The sequence below is a fragment of the Rattus norvegicus genome, chromosome 20 (assembly GCF_036323735.1).
Source record: "Rattus norvegicus strain BN/NHsdMcwi chromosome 20, GRCr8, whole genome shotgun sequence".
Classification (NCBI taxonomy): Eukaryota; Metazoa; Chordata; class Mammalia; order Rodentia; family Muridae; genus Rattus; species Rattus norvegicus.
In genome coordinates, this window is record NC_086038.1 from 12,849,129 (window position 1) to 12,873,297 (window position 24,169).

At 46.6% G+C, this 24,169-nt stretch overlaps 1 protein-coding gene across 6 annotated transcripts; it reads left to right on the plus strand.

The window, feature by feature from the left end:
* The first annotated feature begins 6,939 nt into the window (after positions 1–6,939).
* Gstt1 (glutathione S-transferase theta 1) lies at positions 6,940–23,892 on the plus strand. Of its 6 annotated transcripts, none has more exons than XM_039098442.2 (5): positions 6,940–7,130; positions 8,620–8,707; positions 13,488–13,638; positions 21,060–21,151; positions 21,443–23,886. In XM_039098442.2, exons 1-5 carry the CDS (start codon positions 7,019–7,021, stop codon positions 21,444–21,446), a joined length of 447 nt encoding a protein of 148 aa, XP_038954370.1. In that variant the 5' UTR covers positions 6,940–7,018; the 3' UTR covers positions 21,447–23,886. The 6 variants fall into 6 exon arrangements, with proteins under 6 accessions (XP_038954370.1, XP_038954369.1, NP_445745.1 ...); XM_039098441.2 differs by lacking the exons at positions 8,620–8,707; positions 21,060–21,151 and adding an exon at positions 8,503–8,619 and having other exon boundaries at positions 6,967–7,130; positions 21,443–21,619; positions 23,502–23,886; NM_053293.2 differs by lacking the exon at positions 21,060–21,151 and having other exon boundaries at positions 6,989–7,130; positions 21,443–21,619; positions 23,502–23,892.
* The last annotated feature ends 277 nt before the right edge of the window (positions 23,893–24,169 follow it).

A 24,169-nucleotide genomic window follows, 5' to 3' on the forward strand; every position in this document is an offset into this window, starting at 1 on the left:
AGGCAACTGTATAAGGCCTCTGGGTTCCCATAGGGGAGGGCCCAGGAGCGGCAGGACCCCTGCCTGAGACACCGCAGGAACCTGAAGGAAACAGACCGGATAAACAGTTCTCTGCACCCAAATCCCGTGGGAGGGAGAGCTGAACCTTCAGAGAGGCGAGCGCGCCTGGGAGGCGAGAAGAGACTGCACTCTGCGCACGTCCAGACGCCAGAGGAAAACACCAAACGCCATCTGGAACCCTGGTGCACAGAGGCTCCTGGAAAGAGCAGCGCAGATCTTCCCAGTTGCTGCCGCCGCGGAGAGGACTTAGGCAGTACCCCACGAGCAAACTTGAGCCTTGGAACCACAGGTAGGACCAACTTTTCCCCTGCAAGAAACCTGCCTGGTGAACTCAAGACACAGGCCCACAGGAACAGCTGAAGACCTGTAGAGAGGAAAAACTACAGGCCCGAAAGCAGAACACTCTGTCCCCATAACTGGCTGAAAGAAAACAGGAAAACAGGTCTACACCACTCCTGACACACAGGCTTATAGGACAGTCTAGCCACTGTCAGAAATAGCAGAACAAAGTAACACTAGAGATAATCTGATAGCGAGAGGCAAGCACAGGAACCCAAGCAACAGAAAACAAGACTACATGGCATCATCGGAGCCCAATTTTCCCACCAAAATAAACATGGAATATCCAAACACACCAGAAAAGCAAGATCTAGTTTCAAAATCGTATTTGATCATGATGCTGGAGGACTTCAAGAAAGACGTGGAGAACTCCCTTAGAGAACAAGTAGAAGCCTACAGAGAGGAATCGCAAAAATTCCTGAAAGAATTCCAGGAAAACATAAATAAACAAGTAGAAATCCATAGAGAGGAGACACAAAAATCCCTGAAAGAATTCCACAAAACACAATCAAACAGTTGAAGGAATTAAAAATGGAAATAGAAGCAATCAAGAAAGAACACATGGAAACAACCCTGGACATAGAAAATCAAAAGAAAAGACAAGGAGCTGTAGATACAAGCTTCACCAACAGAATACAAGAGATGGAAGAGAGAATCTCGGGAGCAGAAGATTCCATAGAAATCATTGACTCAACTGTCAAAGATAATGTAAAGCAGAAAAAGCTACTGGTCCAAAACATACAGGAAATCCAGGACTCAATGAGAAGATCATACCTAAGGATAATAGGTATAGAAGAGAGTGAAGACTCCCAGCTCAAAGGACCAGTAAATATCTTCAACAAAATCATAGAAGAAAACTTCCCTAACCTAAAAAAAGAGATACCCATAGGCATACAAGAAGCCTACAGAACTCCAAATAGATTGGACCAGAAAAGAAAGACCTCCCGTCACATAATAGTCAAAACACCAAACGCACAAAATAAAGAAAGAATATTAAAAGCAGTAAGGGAAAAAGGTCAAGTAACATATAAAGGCATACCTATCAGAATCACACCAGACTTTTCGCCAGAAACTATGAAGGCCAGAAGATCCTGGACAGATGTCATACAGACCCTAAGAGAACACAAATGCCAGCCCAGGTTACTGTATCCTGCAAAACTCTCAATTAACATAGATGGAGAAACCAAGATATTCCATGACAAAACCAAATTTACACAATATCTTTCTACAAATCCAGCACTACAAAGGATAATAAAGGGTAAAGCCCAACATAAGGAGGCAAGCTATACCCTAGAAGAAGCAAGAAACTAATCGTCCTGGCAACAAAACAAAGAGAAGAAAAGCACACAAACATAACCTCACATCCAAATATGAATATAACAGGAAGCAATAATCACTATTCCTTAATATCTCTCAACATCAATGGCCTCAACTCCCCAATAAAAAGACATAGATTAACAAACTGGATACGCAATGAGGACCCTGCATTCTGCTGCCTACAGGAAACACACCTCAGAGACAAAGACAGACACTACCTCAGAGTGAAAGGCTGGAAAACATCTTTCCAAGCAAATGGTCAGAAGAAGCAAGCTGGAGATAGCCATTCTAATATCAAATAAAATCAATTTTCAATTAAAAGTCATCAAAAAAGATAAGGAAGGACACTTCATATTCATCAAAGAAAAAATCCACCAAGATGAACTCTCAATCCTCATCTTTGGTTGGTTTATATACAAGTGTGCAATTTCTAGGCTTGAAAATAAAATGATGCTATCTGGTGCTGGATAGAGGAGCCTTATTTTTTATAATGGCAGCTTGCTATTTTTGTAACATGGTGATTTGGTTGAACACAATAAAGTACAGTAGTAACTGAAAAAAAAAAAAAGAAATCTCAAAGCGGTCCTCTGGTGACACACTTCCTACAACAAGGCCACACCCACTCCAAGAAGGCCACACCCACTCTGGCAAGGCCACACCTCCTAATCCTTCTCAGATAGTGCCACTGGTAACTAAGCATCAGTTATTGAAGCCTATAGGGGGCATTTTTATTCAAATTACCACAAACACCTTTCCAGTGGGTACACTACTAAAGAAACATCTTTCCCATCAACTGTTACCTGCTTATAAATCCTTAGGAGGGGGTCAGGACAGAAATGCCTCTTTTTCCCTTGATAAGCTCCCTCTTCTTGCTGTCTTTGTGTTTCTGTCTGAATTCTTATTCAAGGATACAGAAACCTGGAAATCCCAGCAGGTACCCACTGGTCCCCTGACAATAACAAATCATTGAGAAGAAAGGACCTTTAAACACAGCTCATGGATGGCAGTGGTGGTTTGTATGAGAGTGGTCCCCATATGCTCATATATCTGAATGTTTGGTCCCAGTTAGTGGATTGTTTAGAGAGATTAGGAAAGCTATGATCTTATTGGGGGAGGTATGTTGGAATGGTGCACCTGAGACCCTTAGTGACACCCATACTGATTAATCAAATTAAGAGTTTCAAGTTCTTAATAATAGCCTCGAAACTCTGGAAAGCCTCTTGGATTCAAGCTCAGAGGTACAGTGTTTTTAAAGACAAAATGAGGGCCTGGAGAGATGGCTCAGCGGTTAAGAGCACTGACTGCTCTTCCAGAGGTCCTGAGTTCAAATCCCAGCAACCACATGGTAGGTCACAACCATCTGTAACGGAATCTGAGTGTACTCATATACATAAAATAAATAAATTAACAAAAAAAGGCAAGATGATAATTATATCAGTGCTAGAGGCGGGACACATTAGTGAGGAATTTAGAGTTGCCTGTTAACATCTATTTTCTTTTTTTTTCTTTTTTTTTTTCTTTTCTTTTTTTCGGAGCTGGGGACCGAACCCAGGGCCTTGCGCTTCCTAGGTAAACACTCTACCGCTGAGCTAAATCCCCAACCCCAACATCTATTTTCTTCACGAGGCTCAGTGGTATATTCTAGACACTTTTTAGTAAAGTGGAGATTTCTAGTTTCTTTGGAGACTCAGCTATGTCATGTGATGTTTTTCTGGAAACTGTCTTATGAGAGGATGTTTTTTTGCTAAAGCAAATGTGTGAGAAGATGTTTTGCTGAGAACAGACATGTGGTGTTTTTCTGGAAGTTGTGTGGAAAAGGGGGATGTGATGTTTTGCTGGAGCAGACGCTTGAGAAGACACAAGGTGGGGCTGGAGAGATGGCTCAGTGGTTAAGAGCACTGACTGCTCTTCTAGAGGTCCTGAGTTCAAATCCCAGCAACTGCATGGTGGCTCACAACCATCTGTAATGAGATCTGATACCCTTTTCTCATGTGTCTGAAGACAGTGGCAGTGTACTTATATATAATAAATAAATATAAATATAATAAAGTATTAAATATAATTAAATATAAAGATATTAAATATAATTATATAAATATAATTAAATATAAATAAAATAAAACCAATATATTATATATAATTAAATATAATTAAAAAAGTAGAGGACACAAGATACTTAGAAAGGGTATAGTTCTAATCCAATAGACAGTGGATGACACTCTGGCATTTTTTTTTTTTTTCAGAGCTGGGGACCAAACCCAGGGCCTTGCGCTTGCTAGGCAAGTGCTCTACCGCTGAGCTAAATCCCCAACCCCCACTCTGGCATTTGTACACCTTGCCACTCTTTGCTGGTCTTCGTTGGGCTTTACTGACACTGGTCTTCTCTGACAATACTAATGCTGTGGCATTGGTTCTTTTTGTCTTATAAGGACAGCATTTAATTGGGGCTGGCTTACAGGTTCGAAGGTGAAGTCCATTATCATCAAGGCGGGAAGCATGGCAACATCCAGGCAGACATGGTGCTGGAAAAGGGGCTGAGAGTTCCGCATCTTGATTGGAAGGTAGCAGGAGAAGACTGTCTCCCAGGCGTTCAGGAGGAGAGACTCAAGGCCACCCTCACAGTGACACACTTCCTCCAACAAGGCCACATTTACTTCAACAAGGCCACACCCCTAACAGTGCTGCTCCCTGGGCCAAGCATATTCAAACCACCACAGTGCCTTATGCTTGTAGTCCCAACACCTGGGAGAGCAAGCCAAGAGGTAACCCTGGCTTTGAGACCAGCCTGGCCCATATACTCAGACCCTCTCCTTCCCCAAAGAACAACTTCAGTATGGTAACAGCAAGGCAGTAAGTCAAGATCAGAGTCCTTCTCTAGGCCTCCTGATAACTTACTCTTGAAAGGAGCACAGAAATAGGTTCATTTTCCCTGCTAAAAAAATAATTAAAAGGTACCGGGCATGATGGTACATGCCTTTAGTTTCAGCACTTGGGAGGCAGAGACAGGTGGATCTCTGAGTTGTTCACAGACCCAAGGACAGACATGGTGGACCTTAATAGCAGGAAGGGTGGCAGACTCCCTGCAGAGACATGATATCTAGAAAAATCGGGGCTCCCTCTTGGAGTCTTCAGTTTCGTTGCTAAGCTTAGGGACAAAGAACAGACTCAGAACCATAAGGACAATTTTTTAAAAGATTTATTTATTCTATGTATATGAGCACATTGTGACTGTCTCACACCAGGAGAGGGCATCAGGTCCCATTACAGATGGTTGTGAGCCACCATGTGGTTGCTGGGATTTGAACTCAGAACCTTTGGAAGAGCAGTCAGGGCTCTTAACCACTGAGCCATCTCTCCGGCCCCCAGACAGTACTCTTTTTTTTTTTTTTTTAAAGATTTATTTATTCATTTATTATATATAAGTACACTGTAGCTGTCTTCAGATACACCAGAAGAGGGCATTGAATCTCTTTACAGATGGTTGGGAGCCACCATGTGGTTGCTGGGAATTGAACTCAGGACCTCTGGAAGAGCAGTCGGGTGCTCTTAACCGCTGAGCCATCTCTCCAGCCCCCCCCAGACAGTACTCTTAACCTTTAATCTATTACTTCTGCTCTGAGGACCATATGATTAGAGGTTAAAAGAAACCCTCAGGGCAGGCATGCTCTAAGTCTCGAAGCTGCCTGGAAGGAAGGAGGAGAATGAAGAAACAAATACAGTAGTGATTGAGTTGAGAGAGCATGGAGGCCATCCACTTGGCAGCAGGGAGCCACAGGTTAGAGAGGGGAACTTTAGAAAAGGCTCCAGGAAGAGCCCAGAGTACTAGTTAGGGAGTTAAGGAGCATACAAAACAAATAGTTATTACTAATTTCCACTCTCTTTGCAAAATATTATTTTTTAGTATTTAAAACTATTATTCATGCACATGTGTATATGCGTGTTTACTCATGGGCATGCTGGTATCTGCAAGAGGCCAGAAGACATTGGACCCCTTGGAGCTGGTGATTTAGGGGGTCACCAGGCACCCCATACGGTAGCTGGGATGTGAACTCTGATCCTCTCCAACAGCAATAAACATTTTAAAAAGCTGAGCCATCCCCCGCCCCAGCCCAGGAGAAAGCTTCCTCATGCTGTGGAAAAGGTTGTGCTCCTGCGGACACGTTCAGCTGCTTGTGTTTTAAGATAGTGGGTAGCATTGATATCACTTGCCCGCGTGGGTGGTAGGCACTGAGGGTCCTTTAATGACAAGGTGTGGACCGTGGGCTTATGCCTCAGCAGACGAACCCAGAGGGCTGGCTTTTCCAAGGACTCCAGCCTCGCAAGCGTTTTAAAGACGGAGAAACTAGGAAGACACAAACTTGGTATGATGGTTCACATGTTGAGGATAACTCTAAATTCATTGACTGGGACTAGTATGAAGAGGTGGAGCTTCGGGGGAAGGGATTAAATCACGCGGACTCCTACCCCTCATGAAAGGGATCTATATGTTTCTTCTGAGGAATTTCCCACCTCCCAAAGAGTTAACCTTCTACTAGATATGGAGTCTGCAGGAGCCTTGACCTCAGACTAACAGTATACATTTCCTGTCAAAAATTACATCTAAGATATTTCTCTAGCACAGTCCAAAGGGGGCTAAAGTGTCTGAGAAACAGAGAAGCTAGTGCTCCAGCTACAGGAAGGCGGAAGTTTGTCAAATGGCAGAGCTGCGACTGGCGTGACACCAGGGGGCCACAGCATGCTGAGCACAGCACCTTTGCTGCTTGCTGGTGCTGGTCCATATCTTTGGCTTGTAGGTCCAGGAGGGAATACCTTAGTTTTCCCATCTGGGAAATGGGGACGATTGGAAATTCCAACACATCAGGAAGGGCGGGCATACCTTTGAAAACATTTTGCGTTCAACTAAACACGCCACAAGGGGAGTAGGAGTCAGGTCTTCTTACACCTTCTCTGCCCAGTCGGGAGGCCAGCCGTTTTCTCTGGCTCATTCCTTGCTAGTAGATTCCAGTTGCATGGGCTTTTGGATCAATTCCCAATTTGAAAGAAGGCCGGGGGGCTGGGGATTTAGCTCAGTGGTAGAGCGCTTACCTAGGAAGCGCAAGGCCCTGGGTTCGGTCCCCAGCTCTGAAAAAAAAAAGAACCAAAAAAAAAAAAAAAAAAAAAGAAAAGAAAAGAAAGAAGGCCGGGCTGCGGTATCCGCCCAGTGGGGGCGTGGCCACACTTGGCTTGGTAAGGATCCCAGGCGCATCCAGCCTTGGTTTTTTGAGTCTGGCCAGTTACGGAAGTAGTTCCCGCTGCTTATGCCATGGTCCTGGAACTGTACCTGGATCTGCTGTCGCAGCCCTGTCGCGCTATTTATATCTTCGCCAAGAAGAACAATATCCCGTTCCAGATGCATACTGTGGAGCTGCGCAAGGGTGGGCAGGACCCTTTGGAGAGCTGAGACGAATTTAGGGGATCTCTCTCTGTATATAGTCCCCTTCCTAGTCAGTCTCTCTCTCTCTCTCTCTCTCTCTCTCTCTCTCTCTCTCTCCTCTCTCTCTCTCTCTCTCTCTCTCTCTCTCTCTCTCTCTCTCTCTCTCTCTCGCCATCAGGGAGAACCACGGTTCAGGAACCCTGCCAACTCGGCTGTCCGGTGGAATAGACTTCGGCCAGGACCTGCTGAGACCGAATAGCGAGCAGACCTGGCAACAGAAATGGGCACGCAGTTTGGGCCTGGTTACAGGGAGCTCCAGAAGAGGGGGCGGGGCTAAAAGAACAAATGACAGTCACACCTCAGATCATTTCTCCCCGTGCTGAGATTGGCAGTGTTACACAGAGCCTCCTCCATTGCAAATCACTGCCTTTCCAACTGGTTCTCTCCGCCTGCTCATCCTGGGCTGTTGGAATTCCTTTTTGTCGTTCCTTTTCCTGACTTTCTGTTTTACCTTTCTTCACCGCTCTCTGCCTCTCTCTGTTGGGAAGAGAGGCTGCTGCGTTGGAGTATCCCGGTCACATGGAGCCTCCTCCCTGCTGGCCAGCCCCTGAGGGAGCCCTGCACTCTGGCCAGACACGGTTGTGGCAAAATGAAAGTGTTGCTTAAGGGGCTGTGGCCATCCCCATACTGTCTCACTGCTTGTCCGTCTCTGTCTGAAACCTCACCTCTTTCTTCACGGTCACCTCTGGGTAGAGTGCACTTAACTGCCACAGGTCCTGCCCTTGCAGAGTATGGTGTAAGTCGAAAGTGGTGTAGGGGGGAAATGCAGGGGTCTGTCTGATCAAAAGGTATTCAAGTTGTCTGTTAAAAATAAGCTTGTCGGGGCTGGGGATTTAGCTCAGTGGTAGAGCGCTTACCTAGGAAGCGCAAGGCCCTGGGTTCGGTCCCCAGCTCCAAAAAAAAAAAAAAAAAAAAAAAAAAAAGCTTGTCGGGGTTGGGGATTTAGCTCAGTGGTAGAGCGCTTGCCTAGCAAATGCAAGGCCCTGGGTTCGGTCCCCAGCTCCGGAAAAAAAAAAAAGAAAAAGAAAAAAAAAAGCTTGTCAAGGGAGATAGGTTCCCACCAGGAAACGAAGGGAGGGTGAGAATCCTCCATTAGAGCCGAGGCTATTGGGGGCCACTGAGGACTATGGGGCAGAGTGCAAGGAGACAGACTTAGAAACTTACCCGGAGTTCACCAGCAGGAAGAAAAACAATACAGACCAGTTCAAGCAGAAGACAGGGTCCCAGGGACACTTTCAAGGGCTGCCCCATGACGACCTGTCAAGAGTCTATTTTGTGTCAGGAGCAAGGGGCAGCCTTCTTTTCTCTCACAGGAGCCCTGCCTGTACTCCCCATTTAGGGAGTAGCCCAAGAAGAACCATGAATTTAAAGTTCAGCCTCCTGGGACCTTGTGGCTCAGGCTATCCTCCCTCACGCTGGCCTCTCTGCAGGTGAGCACCTCAGCGATGCCTTTGCCCAGGTGAACCCCATGAAGAAGGTACCAGCCATGAAGGATGGTGGCTTCACCTTGTGTGAGAGGTAACAGGGCCTGGGGTGTTTGTAAAGTTTTCCTGGAATCCAGCCTGTTCTAACCCTCTGTGTTATACACTAGGAAGCTGGCACTGGGAGGAGGGGAGGGGGCGTGGTTCGGTGGTTAAGAGCACTTATTGCTCTTGTAGAGGACTTGGATTTGGTCCCAGCAACCAGACAAGATGGCTCCCAAACACTTATAACTCCAATTCTAGAGATCCATTGCCCTCTAGCATCTTGGGCACAGGAAGTCATATCGGTATACATATATATCTAGGGACTTAAATGCCCTAAAGCAGTGGTTCTCACCCTTCCTCATGCTGCTTGATTTGTGTACCAGGGTGTGGTTGTTGATTAAAACACCCCTGGGCCAGGGAGGGTGGGAATCTTCTCTCATCATGGCCACCACCCTCTAGCCCAGCTGGTGTCAGAAAGGGCCCTGTGGCACCTGGGCCTCCCATTGTCTCCATTTCCAGGGTTACTGGGCCTCCCTTGGGTGAGTCTTTCCTATGAAATGAAGATGTTTTATTTCCCAGCTGTTCTCAAGATGGTGAAAGGTCCCTCTTCAAGGAAGCCAACTCTTTTGCTCAAGTCTGCCTCTTCTGTCGCATGAGTTACCTATCCCATAGCCAGGGGAACCTAGGGTATATGCTTTTGAAGTCATCTCTGATAGCTCACGATGGATATAGCCCAACAAGAGACATTACCATTCTCCCTTCCTGTTAGCTCCTGCTATCACGTAGATAGTATCTTCCCAAAACCAGACTAATAAACTTGGACAGTGGGTAGACAGTGGGTTCCAGCCACAGCTCTGTGGGCTATGGGACAAGGCAACCCTTTGCCTCTAGGGCAAAGGTTCTCAACAGGCAGAGGTCGTGACCCCTTTGTGGTTAGAACAACTCTTTTACAGAGATTGCCTAAGACTTTTGGAGATGTCAGATATTTACATCATGGTTCATAACAGTAGCAATGTCAGTTATGAAGTAGCAAAGAAGCTAATTTTATGGTTGGGGAGGTCACCACAACATGACCATACAAATTGTATTAAAGGGTTGTAGCTCTAGGAAAGTTGAAGACCTTCCAAGGAGTTTAGGTTCCTAGTTCATTTATGTGCGTGTCTTCATGAGTTCATGCTATCCTGGGTTCTTTAATTTGCAGAGAGTCGTACCTTAACAAGTATAGCCAGGAGCATCTTCCAACCTCTGTTGCCATCTTCACCCTAGGGAGGTTTGTGGCTCTTAAGAATCTGCAACTCTCTCTCTCTCTCTCTTTTTTTTTCTTTTTTCTTTTTTTCGGAGCTGGGGACCGAACCCAGGGGCAAGTGCTCTACCACTGAGCTAAATCCCCAACCCCAAGAATCTGCAACTCTCTTAAATTATGTCTTGGACACTTAGCTACAGTACAAAGAGTTTGTCCTCCATGGAAAGCTGAGGTATTCAGTTAGGCTGTGGGTATAGGCCTATCCGTTGTAGACAAGGCCTTACTAGATAGCTTAGCCTAGTAAGCTTCTGCCTGCCTGACTCTTCCTCTTGGGTGCTGTGATTTTAAGTTGTTGTCAGACAAAACTTTTCCTGAGTAATCTTTGTTGTTTACTCAGAGAAGGAGAGGCCTAGTGAATCTGCTCAATTTCAGGGACTTCCTGGGGCTATTTTGTGTTGTACTTTTTTTAAAATTATGCTTGGGGGGGGGGAGGCTATATTCTCTCTCTCTCTCTTTTTTTTTTTTTTTTAAGATTTATTTATTTTATGTATGTGAGCACACTGTAGCTGTCTTCAGACACACCAGAAGAGGGCATCAGATCCCATTACAGATGGTTGTGAGCCACCATGTGGTTGCTGGGATTTGAACTCAGGACCTCTGGAAGAGCAGTCAGTGCTCTTAACCACTGAGCTATCTCTCCAGCCCCTCTCTCTTTTTTAAAGATTCACTTTTTATTTTATTTACATGAGTACACTGTAGTTGTCTTTAGACACATCAGAAGAGGGTATTGGATCCCATTACAGATGGCTGTGAACCACCATGTGGGTGCTGGGAATTGAACTCAGGACCTCTGGAAGAGCAGTCAGTGTTGTTTTCCACTGAGCCACCTCTCCAGCCCCCGTGTTGTAGAAAATTTTAATCCCAATCTGGGATTTCTAGCCCACTTTTGATCATTCAGTTCCTAGATAAAAGATACACAATTTATATATTTATAATAAGTCTTAAACAGCACAAGATCTGGGAAGATATCTACCTTCTATGATATTATCTATTAATAATCCTGTTAGCACTTACTTGTTTTATCTGGGCTGCTCTTAACTCCAGTTGACCAGCCCTCGGGGCCATGTTTTCCTGAACTCTCCTAACCCATGGAGGCTTCTCCTTCCTCCTCACTTTCTTCTCCCCTAGGTAGTTCTACCTTGACCCTGCGCTGCCAACCCCCCCCCCCCCCGCCTTGGGCCCAGGAACCCTAAAACCTGCCTATGTCTCTTCTGCCCAGCTACTTACTGGCTCTTGGCATAATTATTTACCAATCAGAAATAACTTGGGGCAAGGTCACATAGCTTCACTTGGGTCTACACACAGACTCTGGGGCAACCAGGTCTTGGGGGCCAGCGCTTAGCATTACAGTACCCAGCAAAAGCCCAAACCTTAACAATTTTGAGTTGTTTACTTTAATATTTAATGAGCTTCCCTGTAGGATGGATGTTTTAAACTCAGAGGAGAAAACTTGTACATCCCACCCTTCCTCCTCACTGTAAACCAGTCCCACAGTGCTCCAAGTTCTTGACTGCAAGTTTTCATGTAACCACAACTGGTGTATCCTGTGTCTATAGGGTCTGTCTCCACTTCTCCAGTAGGGGACGTAACATAATCCAAGGCAGGCAGAGAGTTCCACGGAGCATTGTCTGTTTTGTGGTTCCAGGATTTTACAGCAGGAAGGACTGGTTGATGTGTTTATAAAAAAAAAAAAAAAAAAAATAAGGCTGGGGATTTAGCTCAGCGGTAGAGCGCTTGCCTAGGAAGCGCAAGGCCCTGGGTTCGGTCCCCAGCTCCGGAAAAAAAAAAGAACCAAAAAAAAAAAAAAAAATATATATATATATATATATATATATATATATATATATATATATAAATAAGGAGAGGGGGGATATGTTCTATGGAGGTGTGGGGGAAGGTGGTGCCTCATACTGAGTCGTCCTTTCCCCAGAGGAACCAGCCACAGGGTATAGTATAGAATAGAATTTATTCAGGACATGGGGAGGAGAGTTAAGGGCGGGGGAGGAGTAGAGGAGTAGAGACCAGCCATGAGCGCATGAAGAGAGGCTGGGAGAGGTCGGGGGAGGGAATGGGGAGAGAAGAGACAAAGGGGGAAGAGGGTAAGAGCAAGGGACTGAGAGAGGGAGAGCAGGAGGGCAAGAGAGAGAGATGAGGGGTCAAGCAGCCCTTTTTATAGTGAGTCAGACATACCTGGCTGTTGCCAGGTAACTATGGGGGTGGAGCTTAGACAGAATGGAAACACTGGTGTCAGGACACCCCAAGACTAAGTTCCCAGCAGAAAGATATATTTGTCCCAGAGGGAAAACAGGCAGGGGATTAAGAGTCAAGGACAGGGGGTTGGGGATTTAGCTCAGTGGTAGAGCGCTTGCCTAGCAAGCGCAAGGCCCTGGGTTCGGTCCCCAGTTCCGAAAAAAAAAAAAAAAGAAATGTTACTAAGAGTCAAGGACAGGAGACCGAGGATGAGGGAGAAGGGAGAGAACAGTAGCTGTGGCAACGGCGGTTTAACCCCACCCCGCCCCCACTCCCGTGTTTGGAGTTAGGACGAGTTGATTCGTTATGATTGGGCGCGTTAATCAGGGCAGCCAAAGGCTGGCTTTCGGTTGCTTGCACTTCAAAACTTTGATGGCTGGACCTTGGTGGTCAGCCTCAGGAGGAGGAAGTGGCCAAGTAAGGGAACGGACCTTGGCCGCTAGCTTTAGGAATGTAATCTAATGGTTTAGCAAGGCAGAGGGGAATGGGAGAAGGGCAAGGCCAGCCAGAGCCCTGTTTGTCATGCTCGGACCTGCTAGAGCCGCTCAACAGCGCCCCAAGTGTCTGAGTAAGATTTTAACGATCCAAGCTGATCCTTAGCAGGAGTATAATGTTCGTGCCTGCAACCCGAGAGTTCCAGAGGCAGAAGCAAGAGGATGATGGATTTGAGGCTAGCCCAGGCTGTCTCAAAGAACAAAGGGAGGGGTGGAAAACCCTCTTTGAACTATCGGGCCACCCGAGGCCCAAGGTCAAAGGATGAGAGCGGATAAAGATGGAAAAAAACAAGCTTCGTTAAAGCTCTGCTTAAATGCCCCTCCTCCAGGAAGCTTTCTGGCCCTTGACCGGACGCGGAGTAGCAAGATTTTGCCCAGGGGCAGGATAGCCTCCGTGTGACCTTAGGAAAACAAGACCAAATTCTGATTCCAAGAGAGAGCTCTGTGCCCCTGGGGTCGGCAAGGCTTTTCCCTTTAATGAGCCTGCATTTCATGTCTTGAAGAAGAGGCTGAGACTGACTCATTGTCAGAAAGATCAGGGACTAGAGAGGTGGCTCAGTGGTTAAGAACACTGACTGTTCGTCCTGAGTTCAGTTCCCAGCAAATCCTACGGCAACTATCTATAATGAGATCTGATGCCCTCTCGGGCATACACGCAGACAGAGCACTCATATACATAAAATACGTGAATAGATAAATCTGTAAAGAGAAAGGAAACGGTGGTGCTGGGCATCGTGTCAACCCAGTGGTATCTGACTGCTTGCCTTGCTCTCCTGCGTACACAGTGTGGCCATCCTGCTCTACCTGGCGCACAAGTATAAGGTTCCTGACCACTGGTACCCCCAAGACCTGCAGGCCCGTGCTCGTGTGGATGAGTACCTGGCATGGCAGCATACGACCCTTCGGAGAAGCTGTCTCCGGACCCTGTGGCATAAGGTAAGACCGGAAGTGTGGGGGAAGGGAAGGTGTCACCTCAAAGAGACTCAGGCCACAGCAACTTATTTTCAGTCCCGTATTGTCCAATGTCTTGCCTTTAACTTAATCCAGATTGCTGTTCAAAACAGGGTGTATTTGAGACCTACCAGCTCAGCCAAAATTTACCATCTAAATTTACTTTGGTCCTCTTGTATTTTAAGTCTGCAATACATTTGTTACTGTTACACAATTGTTAACTGTGTGCATATCCATGAAAGTAGGAGGACAACTTCGGGAAATCTGTTTCCCCAGCTGTGCTGTGTCCTACAGGCTGTCTGACCTTTGAGCTCCCAGCTAGGACTTTCGCTTTCTGAGCCATCTTCCAGGTTCTTACCGTTACTTAAATGTCCTCTTCAGCTTGGCTGGTAATGTAGCTGAGTGAGAACACTTGTGTAACAAGCCCAGCATCCTAGTTGTTCAAGTCTCAGCACTGGCCTGTGTGTCTGTGTGTGCATGTGTTCCTGTGAGTGCCCATGTGTGAGTGCGGATGTTTGTGTCTGTGTTCGTGTGTATCTCTATGTGTGTGCGTCTGAGTGTGTGTCTGTGTATGCATGTGTTTTGTGTGTTTGAGTGTTTGTGTCTGAGTGTATGTCTGTCTGAATATATGTGTCTGAGTGTGTGTGTGTTTATGAGTGTGTGTGTGTGTGTGTGTGTGTGTTGTGTCTGAATGTGTATCTGAATGTGTTTGTGTGGATGTCTGGGTATATATGTGTCTGAGTGTATATGTTTCTGAGTGTGTGTGTCTGTGTTTTTGAGTGTGTGTGTCTCTGAATGTGTATGTCTGGGTGTGTATGTGTCTGAATGTATATGTTTCTGTGTGTCTGGTTTCTGTGTGGCTGGGTGTGTGTGTCTGAGTGTGTGTGTGACGTGTCTGAATGTGTTTATGTGGATATGTGGGTGTGTCTGAGTGTGTGAGACCTTTGTCTGCTCACCCTGGCCCTCCCTGGATCTGTTTCTTTTTTTTAAAGATTTTTTTTTTACATGAGTACAATGTAGCTGTCTTCAGACACACCAGAAGAGGGCATCAGATTCCATTACAGATGGTTGTGAGCCACCATGTGGTTGCTGGGAATTGAACTCAGGACCTCTAGAAGAGCAGTTGGTGTTCTTAACCGCTGAGCCATCTCTCCAGCCCCTATGGATCTGTTTCTATTATATGTTTTTCCTGCTCTTTATTGTGGGTCAGGCTTTCCTCCTTCCTCATGTTTTCTGAGTTATTTATTGTTCGATATATAAGGCAGGCTAGCACAGCTAAAAATAATACAAAGGAATCTTTTTTAACATCAAAGAGTTAACCCTACCTTCTTGAAGGTAAGATTGGCTCACCACCTCTCACCAGCGGGTCTTTGGAATCTTCTTCTCTTCAATGTTGCCCTTTCCCATGGCCTTAGCTTTGACTTTATGGCTCTTTGATTGCGTCCAGGTTATTATTAATCATAGTTAATAATTCTCTTTTTCTTGAGACTTTTTATTTTTCACTTTTAGAAATTCCATGTATTTAACCCCCAAATCTAAACCCCTCTCTGGGGGCATCAACAGATATCTCAGTGAGAGCCTGAGCAGGAAGGTTAGGTCCCCCTGCTAAGTAGGAGCGGGGAGTTAGTGTGTGATGGAGACAGGCTGGAGATGGACGGTAGCTGAACAGCAGCGTGATGATACTCAGCTTCCGTGCACGAAGCTGCGTACTTTGAAATTTATGCTGTGAAACATGGAGTTGCTGATCTCAAAGTCAAGCAAGTTGGGGTTGGGAGAGGCGGTGAAAGAGGAGCCTTTGAGAGCTGGGTACAGTGGCGGAAGCCTGTAATCTCAGCATTGAGAACTGAGGCAGGAGGATGGTTGTGAGCTTGAGGTCAGCCTGGGCCCCAGATAGTAGTAGTAGTAGTAGTTGTTGTTGTTGTTGTTTTTGTTGTTCCTCTTCTTCCTCTTCCTCACCACCATCATCACCATTATCACCGCCGGCCGCTGGTGCCTCCACAGCCGCCAGCATCCTCGTGTCATCCTCATCGTCGTCCTCTTCCCTCTTCTTCGCCTCCCCCTTCTCCTTACCGCTCTTTCCTTATTCATGGTCTCGCCCTGAGCTATAGTATCCTCAGCGCTCAGCATCGGAAGACTGATTTTTACTGTGAACTCTATGTAGCTCTGGCTACCCAACAAAGTATGACCCTTAAACAAGAGCAGAAAAGCAAGAGCCCAGGAAGCCTCTTGCTTCCCCGGTGCTGGGACTGATGTATCTCAACCCTGCCTGGTACCCACATTGTCCTCTCTTGTCACTGCCTGGAGCTTGACGCCCTCTTTCCTCTTCCCTTAGAGAGGACAGGATGCCAAATGGTCTGAGTTTAACCAGTGACTTTTGATTCTCTGCAGGACTAACCGGAAGCCAGTGCTGATCAATCTTGTAGGCGGCACTGTATAGCGCATGCGTCTTTCAGACTTTAGCGCAGTTTCTTCTCTCTTCGCTTTAGCAATCCAAACCTGAGAGGCAATGGGGGTTTCCTTCTTAGCCTGGCAAGCTAGGGGAAACATTAGGGCTGGTTAGATGCCTCAGCGGTTAAGAGCACTGACTGCTCTTCCAGGGGTCTTGAGTTCAATTCCCAGCAACCACATGGTGGCTCACAACCATCTGTAATGGGATCTGATGCCCTCTTCTGGTGTATACTACATACACACTACAGAGTGCTCAGATACATAAAATAAATAAATCTTTAAAATAAAAAAAAAAGAGTGTATGATCTAAAGGGAAGTCTGGAGGTGTTTGTGAGTGATTTTCTCATTTCAGTGGAGACAAGAAAGAAGGGAAAGGAAAAAAAATTATTTGAATGACCCTTGTGTAAAAGTTTTGGTAGAGGTAGGTGCTATGATGCCTGATCTCAGTTGTCAACTTTCTGGTATGGGAAGGACTTATCTTGATTAGGTTAACTGTGTTGAAAAGACTTCCCACTGTGGGCAGCACTCTTTCCTGGGCTGGGATTATATATGTGTGTATGTATTATGTATCTGTAGTATATATATATATATATATATATATATATATATATATATATATATATATACATAATATTAAAGATTTATTTATTTTATGTATATTAGTACACCGTAGCTGTCTTCAGACACACCAGAAGAGGGCATCAGATCTCATTACAGATGGTTGTGAGCCACCATGTGGTTGCTGGGAATTGAACTCAGGACCTGTGGAAGGGCAATCAGAGTTCTTAACCACTGAGCCATCCTCCAGCCCCGGGATTATATTTCTAAAAAACAAAAAAACGGAGCCTGGAGTGATGGTTCAGCAGTTAAGAGCACTGGCTCCTCTTCCAGAAGCCCTGAGTTGGGTTCCCAGCTCCCACACAGCCATTGTGGTTCGAAAGAATCTGACTTCCTCTTGTAGCCTCTGTGGGCCCTATACATATATACGTGGTGCACAGACATACATATGACAAAACACTCACACACATAAAATAAAAATTAAAGCTCAAAAAAAAAAAAAAAAAAGAAGTAAAGGGCAGGAGAGAGAAAATGATCCGAAGTGCGTTCGTTACTTTCAGTGTGGACACAGCAGCAGCTAACCTTGGGCCTGTGAGCCTTGCTCCCTTCAGTTGCTTTGCTAGAGTGTGAACTATCACAGAAAAGCCAGCTGGATGCCATTTAGCTGCCTGTGGTTTTGGTTATTGAGTAACTTGGACCAGTGGGTAAGTGACCGGGACTGGCCTTTCTTCGGTGACACAGCAGTTCTAAGTGGGGGGTAGCCATCAGTGACACAGCAGGGGGTATCCATCAGAAGGTAAAGAAGGTAGGAAAGGTGGGGTCACCAGTACTGTCTGAGCCACATCCGTGTCAAGCAAGCTTATAGAGAAGGACAGCGTCTTATCTACCATTTCCTGGGGTGGAATGGGACAGAGTCAAGCAGAAACTGTCATACGGTGGAACAAAGGCAGCTGAAGGCTAATCAAGCCATGGTGCTCAACACGTGTGACAGTCTCGAGAGTGTGACACACTGAGTCCATAGTGGCCTTGGGACTGGGAAATTCAGTCTCTTCAGGGAGAAAAGCCGAGCTCCCAGGAACAGAGTCCTTGACTCTTTCGAGGTCTTATCCGCAGCTCCAAACTGACCTTGCCAAGTTTGCTCCTGGGCAAGAAACCACAAAACTAGGCCTGAAAGACCCGCAGATGGAGGAGACTCTCGCTCCAGTCCTGAGGACACCCACCACCCCACGAACACACGGGACTCAGTCTTGATGTACAAACAAGAGGTTTACTCGGGATACCAGTGCACTGGGGCTCGACACGGTCCTCACGCAGGAGGGATGAGAAGAGCCCGGAACAGCAGGAACACACAGTCTATATAGTCCCCACAAGGTCACACAGCTTCATTAGCTCAGCTATTTCGGTGCCAAGGATATCTGACTAGGCAGATGTTTCTCATCCTGGAGTTCCTGGGACAAGGCCCCAACCATATCAGTGCAGCTATTCCAGGGCCAAGGACGTCTGACTTGACAAATGTTTTCCCGTCCTGGGGTTCCCAGGGCGAGGCCACAGCGATATCATCTGTTCTTGTGCCCGGGTAGCTTCCTGGAGAGTGGGTGGCACTGTACTTCCTGTACTTTCTGGTCTCGCGTCTAGGGGCTAAGCAGAGGGCAACTTGAAATTTTTCATTTTTAAGAAATGGCTGCACTGACGTCAAGCGGGGGTCTTTCAGGCTCCTTTTGGCCTTTCCGTGGGGCCTCTGAACGGGATCGATCCAGATCTCAACTGTAGGGATTCACAAAGGAAAGCCTTTCTGTCTGGCTTTAAGTGAAATGTGTAGTAAAACCACTGTGTCTGGCGTTGAGTACAAAGTTTCAGCGAAGTCTTGGCTCCATTTGGGTTAATCTGGAGAGGCTGAGAAATTGTTCTGAGACTCTTTGAACTTGAAGAAGTCCTCCCCACCCCCCACCCCCACCCCCACCCCCTCCCGGAAAGTCTGCTCTTGGTGTTGGGATAGAAATCGCTGCTCCTGTCCAGACAAACCACTTCAGGCCAATAACCGTCCCACGTGGAAGAGGTTTATTGGGACAATGGAGACAAGACCGGAAAGAGATGGAGAAGAGAGAAAAAGAGAAGAGAGAGAAAGAGAAGAGAGAAGGGGCAGAAAGAGCCCGCCTTTTATTTGAACTGGGAAGGAACTGCTCCCAGGTGAAGGTGGGAGCTGACCCAAATGTATGCTGGGAATGTGTGGTCGTTGCCATGGCAACAGATGCGCGCCGCCGGGCGACCAGTTGATGTCATTGCTGGAGGCGAGAGGCTCCTGGTACCAACATTTGGTGCTCCGCGAAAGCTTGCAGCTGCACAAATCTTGGTCCTGGGACGCCTCTGGCAAACCTGGAGTTCTTACTTTTGATTATGGCTGTGTGTGGGGATCGTCTGCTCTCTTGGGCAGTAGAGCAAGATAACTTTGGTAGTTGGAACCCTTCTCAGGCCCAGTGAACCTGATGTTATGCTTGAATAGAGTAACGGGACTGAGCCAGCTGGGTGTCAGTCTTTCTGGGAAGTTTGAACCCCTCTGCTCTTTTGGGAAATGAAGGCTTAATGGCTTGGCGAGTTTCTCTCTCTACTGCAGCATCTAGGACCAACGTCGATAATACTCAACAATGAAGATTTTGGCTTGTTTGAAATTAGATAGCACGGAGGCCGGAGAAAACCACGTTGTTAGCAATACTACTGAGAATACTGTCCTTACAGACCCAGGGATCAAGACTTTGTCACGGCCCAGTTGGATATACATTCAAAAGATGATTTTAGCTGAGTTCAGTCATGGTGCCTGCTTGTAATCTCAGCACTTGGGAGGTGGAGGCAGGAAGATTGTCAGTTGGATATAGCCTGGATTACAGAGTATGGCCCTCTCTTAAAAAGAATGGGGAGGGGGGCTGGAGAGATGGCTCAGAGGTTAAGAGCACTGTCTCCTCTTCCAGAGGTCCTGAGTTCAATTCCCAGCAACCACATGGTGGCTCACAACCACCTATAATCAGGTCTGGTGCCCTCTTCTGGCCTGTAGTTGCATACATGCAGGCAGAAAGCTGTATGATGTATACATAGCCTGGGCCATAGGAAGGTCTGTCTCAAAACAGAAACCAAACCAAACCTCTGGTTTGCGTCCAATAAAATATGCCCCACAAGACCCCGTGGAATTTCAGCTGCTAGCTACCGCATGTGACCTGGGCCATTAGGCTATCGGGGGAAATATCAATTTTATAGATTAATCCTAGTGGGACGATGTCAATAAGGCCACTAAATTTCTTACCTAGCCTGTTCCAACCGTCCAGAGTTCAGGCCTGGGACTTAATGCAATCAACCTGGTGGTTTTTCACCTATGCACCGAGTAATGGACTTTGTTGTGGTGTTTTTTCATACCTGCTTGGTCTTACTCATCCCCTCCCCCACCGCTCTCCCCTATCTTCCTAGTCAGCTCTTGCTGGTCCTCTGCCCCCCCCTCTCTTTAGACTTACATTTTAATTGATTTATTGTGTGCTTTTGTTGGTGCGCGTGAGTGTGTGCGTGCATACGTGCATGGTTGGGAGGGTGGTGCATGCTGTGCGTGCATGCGTGCGTCCTGCGTGCGTGCGTGCGTGGTTGGGAGGGTGGTGCATGTTGTGGTGCTTGTACAGAGGTCAGAGGACAACTTTTGGGAGTTGACTTTCTCCTACCATTAAGACAGACACTTGGCAGCAAGTGCCTTCACCTGAGGCATCTTGGTTCTCCTCCTCACCTTTTCTGGTTTCAGGACACATATATTCCATTACTCTGTCCATCCCGCCCCCCCCTTACTCTTTCGCTCCCATTTTCGTAAGATCTCGTCTCCTATCACAGCCCTCTTTCTAGCTTTATGAGCAACATGCATGGGTGTTTCTGAGTTGGGCTCATTTTGCTTAGTTTTCTAGTTTGCGTTTTCTTTTAGCATCGCTTTTCTGTCTAACATTATTTCATTTCCTTACAGCGACCAAGTTTCCCAGGAGTGGTGTCACTGGGTCCTCTGATGGCCCATGTTTAGTTTTCTGAGGCGCTTCATTGCTGCTTCTGAACCGGCTGTAGGAGGTTAAGTCCCCTCTAGCATCGTATGAGAGTCCTTCCCCTACGCCCTCCTCAGCATTTAGGGCCATTCGGCATTTGTTTGTTTTATTTCATTTTGTGTGTGTGTGTGTGTGTGTGTGTGTGTGTGTGTGTGTGTGTGTGTTGCATGTGGGGGTTCCCTTTTGTGGAGCAGAAGGTGGGTATTGGGTGTTCTGCCTACTTCCTGAGACAGTGTGCCTTACTGAACCTAGAGCTAATCTTTTTTTTTTTTAATTTTTTCTTTTAAAAGATTTACTTATCTTATTTATCTGAACTATCTATTTATCTGTTGCTGTCTTCAGATGCGCCAGAAGAGGGCATCAGATCCCATTACAGATGGTTGTGAGCCACCGAGTGGTTGCTGGGAACTGAACTCAGTACTTCTGGAAGATCGGTCAGTGCTCTTAACCTCTGAGCCATCTCTCCCGCCCCCTATCCTAACTTCTCTTCTCAAAAATATTAGATATATTTATTCTTCTGGTGCCCATTTAAGTCATTAATAAAGAATCATTCCTTCTGAGACCCAGGCCAACCAGAGATGGTGAAAGGAGGACTATTAATTTGTAGACAAAAACGTCATTTGGGAACTAGAAGGCAGCCCCAAAGTTGGGAGGTATGACTTCCTCCCCCATCCCTCCGAAGCTCATCTGGCTCCCATTCCTTGTTTTCCCTCCCTCCCTTCTAGGTGATGTTCCCCGTTTTCCTGGGTGAGCAGATACGCCCGGAGATGCTGGCAGCCACATTGGCAGATCTGGATGTTAACGTACAGGTGCTGGAAGACCAGTTCCTCCAGGACAAAGACTTCCTTGTCGGACCGCACATCTCCCTGGCTGACGTGGTAGCTATCACAGAGCTGATGCATGTGAGTGCTCTAAGAATAGTGGATGCTGTAGTAATTGTTCAGTTCCAATCAGGGGTTTCTACGTCACCTTGACCATTCCATTTCCAAATAAAAGACACACAACTGTTATATTTATAATACACTAGCCTTTAATGCACTAGAGCTGGGCAGATAGCTACCGTCTAAGCTATTAAAGTCTACTACCCCATAAGTAGCCCCGAATTATATATAACTTGCCATTTTCCACCTGGGCCAGTGGCCAGCCTTCATGGCCATGTTTTCATGACTCACCTACCCCATGGCTTCTTCTCCTCTTTCCACCTTCTCTCCTCTAGTGGTCTCCTGCCTCAGACCCCAAGGCTGGGAACTGAAACTCCGCCTGTCTCTCTTCTGCCCAGCTAAAGAATGTTGGCATCTTGATTTAGCCAATAGATTTAAATTAAGGAGCAAGGTCACATAGCATCATTTGGCGTATGTGTGGATTCTCTTATCCCTGGGGCGACCAGATTTTAAAGGTCACTATTGTTTTTAAAGATTTATTTATTTATTTAATGTATATGAATACACTGTAGCTGTCTTCAGACACACCAGAAGAGGGCATCAGATATCATTACAGATGGTGGTGAGCCACCATGTGGTTGCTGGGATTTGAACTCAGGACCTCTGGAAGAGCAGTCAGTGCTCTTAACCTCTGAGCCATCTCTCCAGCCCTTGAAGGCCACTATTAGCATATAGTAAATGGCCAACTTCAGCAAACGGGTCCATCAGATACAGGGAGTTCTGGCTCATTAGAGAAGTCCCAGTTTTGCTACCCCACTAGTTGTAGATCTGTGTGCATGTGTGGAGACTCCTTCCAGATTTATAATGTCTGTCCTTGCTCTCCTTGGTCGTTCTAGTTTGCTTTTCTTTTCTTTTTTTTTTTAAATGTATTTATTTAATGTATATGAGTGGACTGTAGCTGTCTTCAGACACACACCAGAAGAGGGAATCAGATTCAGGACAGATGGTTGTGAGCCACCATGTGGTTGCCGGGAATTGAACTCAGGACCTCTGGAAGAGCAGTCAGTGCTCTAACCACTGAGCCATCTCTCCAGGCCCTAGTTTGCTTTTCTATTAGTGTGTTAAGACACTAACGCAAACACACCTTAGTGTGGAAAAGGTTCATTGGCTTACAGGTCACATTCCATCAGAGGGAAGGAAGCCAAGGCAGGGGCTTGAAGTAGAAATCATGGGGGAGTGTTGCTTCCTGGCTTCCTGGTTTCCCTAACAACCTTTTTAAAAACATTATTTATTGTATATATATGAGTACACTGTAGCTGTCATTCAGACACACCAGAAGAGGGCATCAGATCCCATAACAGATGGCTGTGAGCCACCATGTGGTTGCTGGGATTTGAACTCAGGACCTCTGGAAGAGCAGTCAGTGCTCTAACCACTGGGCCATCCCTCCAGCCCCACCCAACAACCTTTCCTACACAGTTCAGGCCCACCACCAGGGATGGCACTATAGTAATCGCTGAGCCACCTCTCCAGCCCTCACCTATCTTTCTTTTTTCTTTTCTTTTTTTTTTTTTTTGGTTCTTTTTTTCGGAGCTGGGGACTGAACCCAGGGCCTTGCGCTTCCTAGGTAAGCGCTCTACCACTGAGCTAAATCCCCAGCCCCCTCAGCTATCTTTCTTATATAGCCCAAGCCCATGTTTCCATAGTTAGCACCACCACAGTGGAGTAGGCCCTCTCACAACCATCAACAACAACCCAAAAAGATTCCATATAGATATTCCTACAAGCCAATCCAATGGAGGGAATCCCTCAGTTGAGTTCTCTCTTTCTATGTGTGTCAAGTTAAAAAAGCAAAATTAGCCACCAATACACCCACCCCCGTTCTGTTCCCTTCTTGACATAGCCTGTAGGTGGTGGCTGCCCAGTCTTTGAAGGGCGTCCCAGGCTGGCTGCATGGTACAGGAGAGTGGAGGCAGCTGTGGGGAAGGACCTCTTCCTGGAGGCCCATGAGGTCATCCTGAAGGTGAGAGACTGTCCACCTGCTGACCCCGTCATAAAGCAAAAGCTGATGCCCAGAGTGCTGACCATGATCCAGTGACGTCAGAAGCTTCATCCCTGCACCAGCCAGGCCACTCGCATTACACGACTGTGCGCCCCAGCCCTCACGGCATGATGGTTTCTGGGCGAGGGTCCCTCTTCACCCTTTTCCCATGCTAGCCACCCATGGTCACAACTACAACCACTACTTTTCCCTTTGAGTTTGGGCAATAAACCGAGGCTCGATTCGAGCTTTAGTTTCTCCGTGTGGTTTCTTTAACCCTCTACCTCTAGTCTCATTCAATTGTCTTTCCGAAAACAGCTCCATTTCCCAGGCTCTGGGGATCACTTTCCCTCTGAGGGTTGCCACCGAGGATGAAACCATGGCTAGGCATGGTAGCCCTTGCATGGGATCCAGCACTCAGAAGGATGAAACAAAGGAGGAGAAGGAGAATCACTGAGAATTCAGGGCCAGCCTGGGCTACATGTTGAGATCCATGCTAGCCTGGGATACAGTGTGATATCGTATCTCAA